The following is a 12,600-nucleotide window of genomic DNA, read 5'->3' as shown; positions in this document are numbered from 1 at the left end:
AAAAGATTCAGTGCTCTTCCCTAATTATTAAATGGATTGTACAATAATAATTTTTCTATATTATTATCGGTACCGTTACATCGACTTCACTGACATTCCAGCATTCATTCCGTCATTATTTCGCAATGCATTTTTAGCATATTCACATTTCATTTCGTTGCATACTGATTTAACGGTCAATCATTCGTTATTGCATTCATCCGAAATTATCAAATATGTCTCTCTCTCTCTCTTATTAACAATTATATTTATAACAGTGGTCTGATATGATTTCTTCTTTACTGCTTTTTAGCTAGGAAAGAAGAAAAAAGAGTTCACTTCGTTCGTCGTTTAGTATCACTTATGTTCACACGCGATCAAAGAAATTCATCTCTGTCACTATTGTGCATTGCAAGGCGTATCGTAAGGACCGTACCACAAGGAATGGCAGTAAATTCTCGATACTGCTTCTCATCAATGGTAAACAAATCCTGTAGAATCTAATTATTTAACTACGATTTCTGACGCGATTTCCGACGAGAATCGATTCCTCGCGCACTATCAATTTATTTGACGTACACATTAGATGTAATATTGAATCGTTTCTTCGTCACTGGTTATAATACTTCATTCTCTTTTCTCGTACACGCACTTGGGAAGATCTTATACGATCAGTCCATCGGTTACCATTCATTAAACTTATTAACAAATATTGCGTTTAAAATTTAAAGTTGATTCGTATTAGCTGGCTTGCCACTTGAATTTGCTACGCATTATCCATCGTTGGCCGATGTTGTTGACATCGCACTGCGTTAAAACAGGTTGCGCCGGATCGCCTGAGTGGGGTTTTGATAAACAGTAACCCGTGTTTGTGTGTTTAATCATTTTGGTCTGAAAAGAATGATGTATATTAAACATCAATTGCATTTATTGAAACTATATGTATGTTTTATAAACAAAATATATTTAATAGGGCTCTTGAAAAACCAACAATAATAATAAAATATTGATAAATAGGCAATGAGAGCATTAACACAGCGCATATTTGGAGCACAATACATATAATATATTCTCAATAATTTATGTTATTTAATTGTCTATACAAGATTCTTGGACGTTTCGGTTTAAACCATTATCTGCAATACCATATAAATTATATATAATATATATATATAACATAATACAATTATATATAATATTAATGTAAAATTATTGAGAATTATTATATGTATTGCGCTCCAAGTATCGCGCTGTGTCAATGCTCTCATTATCCGTTTATTAATTGATATTATTGTTGTATGTTTCATAATTTTATCTTTTTTTATCTATAGATTTGTTTGCTTTAGATATTTAAGTATATTTTTTTCTATATTTTCATCTTTATTACCTCATCACTGTAAACCCATGCTTGATTACCACCCATGCCATGACATCGTACGATCTTTACTGGACCTTGTGGATTAGCTGCATCAAGGCACATATCATCAGACATTATTTGTTGCCGCTTAGTGTAAGCAAATACCTAGATAATACAGCTTTCATCAGAAATAGCGTACGCTCCAAATAGAAACAATATCTCTTGATCATCATCACATGTATTACTTCATATTTAAAATAAACACAAACCTGATTACCGCCTAATCCGTGACAATAACTAATGCCGACGTTTTCTCCGGTTCTTCTGCCCATAGTATCCAAACAAGTTTGCGTTTCAATATTTTTCACATCACCGAGATAGTAATAATCTAGCGGCATCGGCGATTCTGGATATATATTCTCCAAATACCATCTGAAGCTTTTACATTTCAGTCGTTCTCTGAGTTTTATCCGCTCGGAAACATCACCGACGTCAACATTTCGCGCCCCTAAAAGAATTGATTTTCTGTAACGCTACATTTTATAAACGCCGAACTTATTCACACGTTATTTTTTTTTTTTTTTTTTTTACATATCGTGCTTGCATATAAATTGGTTGAAAAGAAGATTTGTCAGAGAATTTAGTGCTAAAAAAAAATAAAGAAATTTGCGACCATGGAATTATATTGTATGATACATTAAATGCCAATGCTTGCTCCTAAAAAATAAGTGTGCAATTACGCAACGTATCTTTTTGGAAATCTGAAAGATGTAAAGAAGTTTATGAAGTAGCATTGATTTATATATACATATACGAATAACTTTCATACATCTGCAAATGTAGTGTGCAGAGATGTATTGTGCTTCATATTAAAATTGTTTTATATTTGAGTATATATAATTTTATACATATGTTAATTAAGAAGCTACTATGAGTACATGTATGCTTTCTTATTGTTACTTGTATATTTGTCACTCTAATAGAATATCTCTCTTTAATAATAACCTTTTGATTATAATAGTATCACATAGAACCCTTAATGCCATGCGTGATTTTTTATTCTCCAAGTATACTTCTACATATCCTATTTGCATTACTGTTCTCTTTATTGTACATCATATATTTATTGTACATCCATCCTCTGTTGGATTATTAAGTAACAATATTATAGTGTTGAGAGAACGTAATAGCAATGATGTTTTAAATAAATGTTAACGGGTATCTGATAGAAATAGTGAGCACCCGAAGCCGTAAATAATAAAAATGATTGATAAAGAGACATGCACAGACTTCTTCCACAACATGCTGTAGCGCAAAGCAATCAATACATAGAAAGAAATGTATAGGGATAGGGATTCTCTTTTTCTTGTTTTTTTTTTGTACGAGATACGCCAGTGTTAGTGCTACCTGGATTAATGTTGTAATAGAAGTACTTCCATTGGTCCAACCAAACTTCTGCGAGCCGCGCATTGTTGTGGTTGACTATCTTGCTCGTACCGCCCGGGAAGGTATACGGGGTTGACTTACGGAATACATGCCCGACGTGCGAGCATGTCGCAATTTCCAATGTCCCACCACACATCCATATCTAACCAACTCAGTTCTGTTAGTGTGTTAGCAGTTACAAACGGTAATCACACGATAAGAGATAAAAAGAAAAAGAATAACACATGAGAAATATAATAACGGTATTCTGCGGCTCATGGTGGATTTAGAAATTCTTCTCTTGCGGCACCTATAATGTAGTTTGATGAGAGAATTCCATTAAAAGCAAGCGCAATTTTCAATTGGTTAGTCGGCTGGATGGATGAGTGGTTAAGACTACACCAGCATTTTTATTGAGATATAGAAATAAAATATATCTGAAGTGTTCATTCAATGTTCATGTTTATGCCTCGGGATATTCCTTAATTCTTCATTGTATTGAAGTATTGTTTGACCGAAAAAAAAAACAAACTGAAGTAAAGTATTTCGAGCAACAGCAGCAAGATTGAGAATAATTTCTGTAGTAAGAGATTTTAATTTTAGTTTAGATATTAGAAATATAATGTACACAACTACTAATATGTATGAAATATTAGTAAATATATAAATCATAATATGCATAACACATACAAATGATTAACTTAACTAATTTATGATATATCTTCGTGTATATAATATATAAATAATGTGTTAAAAATCATTTTATGAGAATGTAATATTAATACAAAACTGTTATTAATTATTAGTCAAATGGAAGAATAACTTGTTAACCAGAAAATAATGCATTCAAAAACAATTGCAATTCATAGCTACATGAATTATAATAATATTTGTGAGAGATAATATAAACGGCTTGTATCAGATACCCGTCAAATATATTTATATAAGAGTTTCGCTTGAATAATATTGTATAGAATATAATAATGTAAAATTTCAAAAAAATGTTTTATCAATTAATATCGTTGCTTTCGATATAAGCGCTATATGAGTACCAGCTATATGGAAATTTGAAATAATTAAACAATACATCAAATTCTTTAACGAATTTTATAAATTTTTCGATAATTTTTTAAATTACTATTTCAAATCGGATATATATGTGTTTATATATATTGAATAATTTTTAGAAACAAAAATTTGTAACAAATAACATGAATTCTGATAGTATGTATGGGATATGTATATAACTATGTATATATATATATATAACTTAGGTGCACAATAATGGCATCATTTAGCGCAATTCAGTACAACACATTGAAGAGAAATTAATTAAACGATACACTTGATTATCTAACCTGGATTCATGGCATAGTAAAAATCTCTCCACTCATCCATCCAGACTTCGGCCACCCTAGCCGCATTGTGCAGGACTATCTTGCTGACACCACCAGGGAATGTATATGGACTCTTGTCCCGGAATACATGTCCCACATGTGAACACGGACTGATTTCTAATGTTCCGCCACATTGCCACACCTACAAGGTACTTATGACTCACAAATAACAGTGGAAGTTTATAGAATACCCTTTGAAGGACCCTTTAAAAATTCTTCGTCAAATATTCTAATTGTCACATACTGCACAATTATCTTTAATACGATAGAGGCGAGAGTTATTACTAATGGATATAGAAATGATTCGTTTTTCGTAATGAACATTTCAATCTTCTTTCCTTCGTACTTATAAATAATTATTGTTATAATTTTTTAAATTGTTGATCACAAATGATATTGAGACTATTGGATATAATCTCATACTGTATAAAATTTTTGTGATTATTAATTAAATTAGCAATTGTCTTCATCGTATCTTAAAGAATACTTACCCGAAAGCTCATTTCAAGATTTTCACCACCCCAGATGTCCATGCCTTCGTCGTACGCACCCAACTCGTAGAAATATTCTTTATCAATAGAAAACAATCCACCGGCCATAGTCGGTGTTCGTAGCGGTGCCGTTCTGTCGCTATTCCTCCTGTCCATTTCTCTCTGTGCAACTCTGTACCTTTTTGAGTGAAATTAACATAATATTAATATCTTGTTCAAAAAGATAAAAAATTAAATGCCACAAATGCATAAAATTCACTAATATATAATTTGACAGATTACCAACGCGTTTTGTTTCAGTTTCAGAGAATTTCGAATTATTAATTATAAATACAGTTAATTTAATTAAACAATAAATATAGTGTATATATACACATTTGTGGTGAATATTGCGGGAATCGTAAATTTGTAAACTCGACAGCTCGTAATTATACATGAAGGAGAGAAAGAGAGAGAGATTATTGTTGATTATATTTCAAATCATTACATATAGAGATTAACTGAATTAGAACGAGAAGTATTGAATTTATGTAGATGTGATAGTGTAAAAATCGCAGAATTTATGAAACTATCATAATTTAACGGAGATATAAATTTATATCAAATAAAATATATAAGATCGATAGATTTAATATTTTAAGCGGATTTAACTATATATGCCAATCTAACTATTCATGACTTGCAAAATATGTAGATTTTCACATTTGCAACTCAAATTTTCTTCGTGTGTGTCTCTTTTTTTTTAAAGGCAAGAGAGATTTAACTATTTCGGTTAAAATACGAAGGTAATCTTATTAAAATTCATGATATTTCATGTTATATGTCATAACGTCATAATACCATCTGAAGTTTAATTTCCAATTGAAACCTCCCCAGGTCATATCACTGGCCGAGATATACTCGAAGGTGTCGTCGCTGATTACGTCTATGATTGGACAGACAACAGTATGCCTGTCGTTAGCAATTCTTGATAATAGCGGCTCCAGCCAACCCTCGGTGCACTCGCAATGCGCATCTAGAAACGTGATTACTTGTCCTTTGACATGTTTTGCTCCCAACAGTCTCGCTCTTATCAGGCCCGACCTCTTTTCGGTGCGATACACATACGTGGGAACGGGCAGCGTAGTTACGTAATCTTCCAAATCTTGCTTTAGGTGCTCTAGAAAATAAAATTGTACCCGTCACTTTGATTTAAACTACCATTCTTGCAATTATTTATCGATTCGATATCAATGTTTATATTTTCTTTCATTTAAATATACAGTTGCGTTGATCGTTCGCTGTTATATGATACAGGACTTACAAATCAATCTATACTACATAAACAGTAAAACCCGAGATAAAAACATTGGTGCTCGTCATACTCGTTACGCTTATTTGAAACCGAGATGAGAACGTACCACGCTCACTCGCGTCGTCCACGAGAATGATTTCCTTCAGCAATGACCTAGGAGATCTATTTATCACAGACCAGACTGTCCGCAGTAGAGTGGTCCATGCCTCGTTATGGAAAACTATCACGATACTCGTGTCTGGAAGATACTTGGGATATTTCTTATTCTTACAACCTTCGAGTCTGATATCCTTTAAGGATCGATTTAAGGAGATCATGTCGCTGGCCATCAGATTGAATTGATTTAGCTTGAATAATTCCTGTTGTTTGGCATCATTCTCCGGCGGGATGGCCACCGCCGCTCCCATCTCGCCAGGCATTCCCTTATTTTCCTTGACGACCTTCGCTGGTCGCCACAGGTGCAGCTCCGACTGCAGATATTGTCTCTTATTACTATAGTCTTGCTTTATTGCTTGCGGCTCTCTGATCTGGGCTTTCGGATGCAGCTGAAGCGGCTCCTCGGACTGAAGCGCCTGTTGTTTGTTGTCCGAACAGCCCCATCCGGACCCTCCGATGCAATCCGAATAGAGCATGAGCACCATGACGTCGACCAGGAACCATACTAGTGACGTCAACAGTATCACTTGACACGTGTGAATGCGAATCTTGGAGCGAAACATCTTTCAACGGCGGCAGTCTTCCACTTGTACCACGAGCTCATCACCCAGTCCGCCGCGTGTGGACTCACGATAAGGACTTCTCGACAAGGCTTAAAACGGAGATACTCACAACCGTGTTCTACTAATTGTGTGGACCTTCGTGGAATCACATGACTGAAGGTGGCCAGTTTTCAGCGCTCTGCAATAGAAAGATGAACCGGGTTCATTACAGATTCGATGGTGCGTATCGAGAATTCCCGAGAGATAATATTATAATAATATATAAAGGTTGCCCGGAAGATACAAGCAGAATTCTTTCGACAGATCGATCCGCTTCAGCTTTACGCACGCTTATCACAATTCTACGAATTACGGATGAAATCAGGACTTTTTCTTCTCTGCATATTACGTATAGTATCAAGATATATCGTATCAAGATAAACTCGCGATTCGACTTGCGAAAAACGAATGAAAACTCGTTACAAAAATCGATTGCTTTTCTCTATAATATTTATCAAAAGATCATAATGAATATCCACTCATGTTTTCATTTCTCCTAATAATTTATATATTTATGTATATATATATTTATATGTATATATATATATATATATATATATATATATATATATATATTTAATTATTTATATGTCTAGAGATTTAATATTTGATATGTCTGTACGTTTAATATGTTATGCGTGATATTTAATATGTAATATTTTGATATTTTGGTGTCTCTTGATACATTTTGAACTTTATTAAAATTTATTTTAATGATATTGTTAATAATGATTCTCGCACAGATTATTTTATGCCAAGTTTTTGGAAAAATTTCGATTATACTTGCTGCATACAATATGGCGATTACGAAGAATGGAAATATGAGGAGACCGCACGGGCGAAAAGTGCATACGTCAGCGAAGGGTAACCAGAGTACTTTGCGACACTTAGGTAAGCACTTAGCACATGACTAATTCGTATACATATCGATCGCGAAGAGAATATCACTTTTAAATAGGACATTCTGTTTCGATAAGTTGCTCGATGCGCGAGTTTCATAACAGTTTTCATACAAATAGAACTGGCAATACAATGACATGCGACTAGTGTATACGCATTTATGTTTATATATGAATCAGATAAGAATTGACGATGAATTTATCTATCGTGCATATCGGTATTCTCTTATCGCATTGTGCTGTATAAATACTATTAGTTATAGCACCGTATTGATTGCAGTAATGTACAGTTTTATGAAAAAATAGTTCAGTCGCAGGATTATTTTGGGAATAATATATATTGAACAAAAATGTCTTAAGACCATAAATATATAACGAAAGCCTCAACGGTCTATCTATTATTGAATTTTAAATAATATTTGGTGAAAATTTATATTATTTTTACATATTCAGTTTTGTAAACTGCCACATCAAAATCATTTTTAGTTTTGAAACGCAAGGTGCGGTCCACTTGACGCTACAAATGTTTCGAAACTTTTGATTGACCAATCGGAAGAATTTTACTAATTGATCAATCAAAAAATACTTCGAAGTATTTTTTAACATCAAGTGAATCATAGGCGCAATTATAAGTCGAATTGGGATAATAGCACCACAAATAAAATTAATAAACTACTTATTAGTAGCTATATTATCTACTAAAAACTGTAAATAATTTATTGTGGAAAATATTATCTCAACTAGAATTCAAAACTCCGATACACGTGTGGTACACAATATATTATTTTCGAGACAAGCTTATTTTGTGTTATGCCGAGTGGCAAAGACACGCACTGTTTTGCTACTATCGATAAACAGAAGGTTGACTGTAGCTGGCATAATTGAACTAATGATTTTCGCAAAACTTGCAATAACTACAGATAACGCAAAAAGAACGTTACGAAGCGTTACCTCTTTTGCGAAACAAACTCCGTGTAAAGATATCTGCCTTTTACCTTCGGTACCACCACCACGGTACCATCACCGATTGCAGTCAATACCGGCTGTCATAATCGCGACAACAAAAAACCATGATCATAATGGCAAAGTGTTTCGAAGACGCGACGGAAATACAGATCCGTGAGTAATTATCCCACACACCAGCGAGGTCACTTGGCCTGGGAAATTATATTGCGATGAGACAGCTGTGTTCTCTCGATGGTACTAATTAATTAGCTGCTGCTAAATAATTCACTTTCATCACGATAACGAGCGGGAAATGGGAGTAATAATGTCGGATGACTATGCGCGAGCCAGAGAACAACGGCGACATTCTCCTGTCGGTTGCATTGCACAAACTTTCTATTATAAAAAAAGATAGAATATAAATGTATACACATACAAAAATTTAATACAAACACACACACACACACACACACGCACACACACACACGACACCATCTCTTTGATTCCATTTTACAAGTAATAAGTAAAAATTCAAGTAATGAGAATATCCGAGAATATAAAAAAGGATGTTAAATTTTCATGCAGTTTACAAAATTGTTTATTTTAAAATTGAAATGAGAATAATAATTTATATATATATAATCTGATTAAGCGAAATTGTTTTGCCTATATAACTATTGTATGTTTCGAATACATTCTGTTAAATTGATAATTTTTTTAAGAATTTGTTTAATGATAAAGTAAAAGCAAAGCAATTTAGATAAAAATATTTATCTCTCTAAGGCATCGTCTTATCGTTAAAAAAACAATTTTTACTACTCAAAAATGAGCTGCAAGTGAAGAATCGATCAATATTTACATTCTGATTTATATAAATGTATTTTCTGGTTTTTCTGACGGGTAGAAATACTATATTTCAATGTTAAATGTTACATACATTTCCCTCTTCAGCTCTTAAATATAATTAATTTGCACATTCTGAATTTACTCCGAATTTATCACGAATTTAATTTTAAAGTGAACGGTGCAAATTTGCGACACTCACCCCTAGAGAATTAATGGAAGGGAAAATGAGAATTAAGAAATGAATATTAATTAATATTAATTAAGAAATGAAAATTTAGCAGCAATGTGCGTTTCTACTATTATGCTATAATTCTATAGGTATATTATTTATTGACATATCTAATATATAACGCGAAATTAAAATCGTCACAATACGACAGAATAAGTATACTTGTGAAAATTTTGTAACACATATTCAAGAACGATTTTTCACAAAAAAGTATCATAAAATCATATTTAGAGATCATATCTGGAATTTAGAAATCAAGTATCTAAAACTTTCTTATTTTGTAGAGAGAAAACGAAATCATGATAACATTATACAATTATAATAAGTAATGTTGTAATATACTGACAATCATAAGTATAATGTATTCTTCGTTTAATCATTCTATCTCTAAATGATTGTTTTTCTTGCAGAAATCATCGTAATTTTATATTCCTAAACAGTAGTAAATTTCTACGAAATGCTTTATACTGCTAACAATACAGATAAACAAAGTATTTCCGACTCATAAACGTAACAAAACTACACGGCAATTATTTTTTAGCCGCCTTTGTAGTCGGTTGATATTGTGCTATTATCAACATTGCGTGCAGGTTACTAATAAATCGATACCGCGGCACGTTGTCAAGACGGGACATTACTTCGTAACTGTGTCATAAAAGTCTTGTGACGAAGTGATGAATTGCATGTTTGTGGAAATACTAAGCTACTTCTATTGTTTCACTATTGTATCGCAAAAACTGTACTTCATGAAACGGATGTTCGCAGATAAAATAGAGTTTAAACATAAGCTACCTCGCCGGTGCTAACTTTTCTGACATTAAAGATAGAAAGTTCCCTTAAAATATTTTGTCACTAACTTTAATTCAATTTACAATTTGGGTCGAATTCGCCAATTAAAAATGGAATCGATAAAAATGGATGTTCGATATAAGAGTTCCAGTTTTAGAAAAGCTATTGTTTAATTATTAATTATCTGTCTATTTATGAGATGACAGTTGCATATTTCAATCATTTATTGAATCTAATCTTTCTCTTTATTATAAGATATGTGATAATTCTTTTCTTCGTATTGTGAAGTTTAATCTATTTTTATGGTTTCAAAAGAATTATGTTTCCTCCGAGAATTCTAAAATTCTTAATAAGTCCAACGATTAAATAAAATAAATTAAATTCAAAGATATAGAATTTCAATTATATCCAAATCTTGACAATGAAATAAATTTACAGGTGATTAGTTCTAATTTCGTAATAATTTCTTAGAAAATAAATATCTTACAATTCTTTTCACGGGGTAATTAGTTTTGACTTCTATTAGCCGTGCTTCAATGAAAGAGTCATTGTAACCGAAGTGCTTGAAAAGTCCGCCAATATCGCATTGACGCAATGCGACGTCAGGTAATGTCATTAAAGAAAGTCTTCTCGCACAATAGACAGCTATGAAAGCTAAGCTCCTACCTTGTTATCCACCACAAAAAGCTCTAAGCTGTACAATAATTCAGACTATGTAATAGCTTTCTTGAAACTCGAAATCGAAAACGGAAATATATTAATTACATCCTGAATTATTTGCATTATATATATATAATACTGATCATTTTCTCGTGCAATATGAATTTAGTTTCTAATATAAATAGTAACATAATACGGAGAGGTTTTATAAAACACAATAATAATTAACGTGATAACTGATTATGTATGTAATAACTTTATGTTCGTCGTACTCATATAGGTAATTCATGTTTCAGTTTATAAAGTCACGGTGAACATCCTCATGTTTCGTTGTTGTATACATACTTTGTATGTGTAGGGGTTAATATTAAACGCAATAAAACTTCTAACGTTTATTTATTACAAGTAAACCGAGGAGAAGCGAGAAAGACGTTGAAAATTTATTATCAGTTCATGTTTCGTCTATTCAGGCTCTCCTTACTTGAGAAAATAATTGGCAATATTTAACATGTTAAGAAAAGTTTCGAAAATTTTAGAGCGTTCATAAAACTTAGTTGATAAAAATGTGATGTGATCGAATTGTACTCATAATTTATAATTTCTGCCAGGTGATATATATGGAAATAATCTTAAACGTTCCAACGCCTCCGGGGATCAATTTAAGCCCTCAACAGAGAAAATTAACTAAACTAATCACATGGGAAGGTCGGTAGGACCGTGAAGCTCAGTATTAATGTAATACACGCCACAAATTGTGGAACTTGTAATTATATAATGCACACGGGCTGTCGCGCATTTCCTTCAGTAGCCTGTGGCTCATTATAGATAACCAAAGAAACATTTTGTAATTATTAGAAAATTACATTCAAGATGAAAAATGATAAACCCTTCGAATTATGCTATGTGTGATCGATAGAATAATTTTAATGTATTTATATATAGATGTCTATATACATAGATTTATCTAATCTGTGTAGAAAGTACTTATTAAAGTATAAACTATTAACTTTGGATTTATGTATATACTGTATCTATGTGTGTAAATTTACAAAGTATTTATTGAAATCTTGTAAAAAAATTCTCTAAGAACTCTCCATATACTTTTGTAAAATTTCAGATAAGATGAGAAAATTTTTAATTTTGAAAAGAGTGAAATTAGAATGTAAATAAAGTATATATTTAAAATATATATTAGGTGTAGTAAAAAGAAATCCATTATTTTTCCATTCAATTTCATGCAAAAAAAATGGATTTCTTCACCTAATATTTAAAATTAATAGAAGACAGGAATTGAATAGATACAGTTTTTATTATATGTGCCATTTTCTACAATTGAAGCCATAAAATCTGTAGAATAGTTATACGGAAGGTGCACTATAATATTAGTGAGTTACTCGATTCTGCTAAGTTTTCTCTTCTACTGTTACCTAACTCGTGAGACACACAAGAATATACGTGAATATATGTGGATATATATATATATATATATATATATATATATATATATATATATATATATACTATACTAGTA

General features: G+C 32.1%; 1 protein-coding gene across 1 annotated transcript; it reads right to left on the bottom strand.

The window, feature by feature from the left end:
* Nucleotides 1–720: 720 nt before the first annotated feature.
* On the bottom strand, nucleotides 721–6,662 carry LOC105623011 (polypeptide N-acetylgalactosaminyltransferase 5). The gene is made up of 7 exons (XM_012204414.1): nucleotides 6,050–6,662; nucleotides 5,490–5,808; nucleotides 4,650–4,827; nucleotides 4,120–4,300; nucleotides 1,606–1,844; nucleotides 1,367–1,501; nucleotides 721–870 (listed from the first exon to the last, which is right to left on the bottom strand). Exons 1-7 carry the CDS (start codon nucleotides 6,660–6,662, stop codon nucleotides 721–723), a joined length of 1,815 nt encoding a protein of 604 aa, XP_012059804.1.
* Nucleotides 6,663–12,600: the final 5,938 nt, after the last annotated feature.

Source organism: Atta cephalotes (genome assembly GCF_000143395.1).
Source record: "Atta cephalotes unplaced genomic scaffold scaffold00052, whole genome shotgun sequence".
NCBI classification, from domain to species: Eukaryota; Metazoa; Arthropoda; class Insecta; order Hymenoptera; family Formicidae; genus Atta; species Atta cephalotes.
The sequence above is the reverse complement of the archived record's forward strand: the minus strand, read 5'-3'. Positions and strand labels throughout refer to the sequence as shown.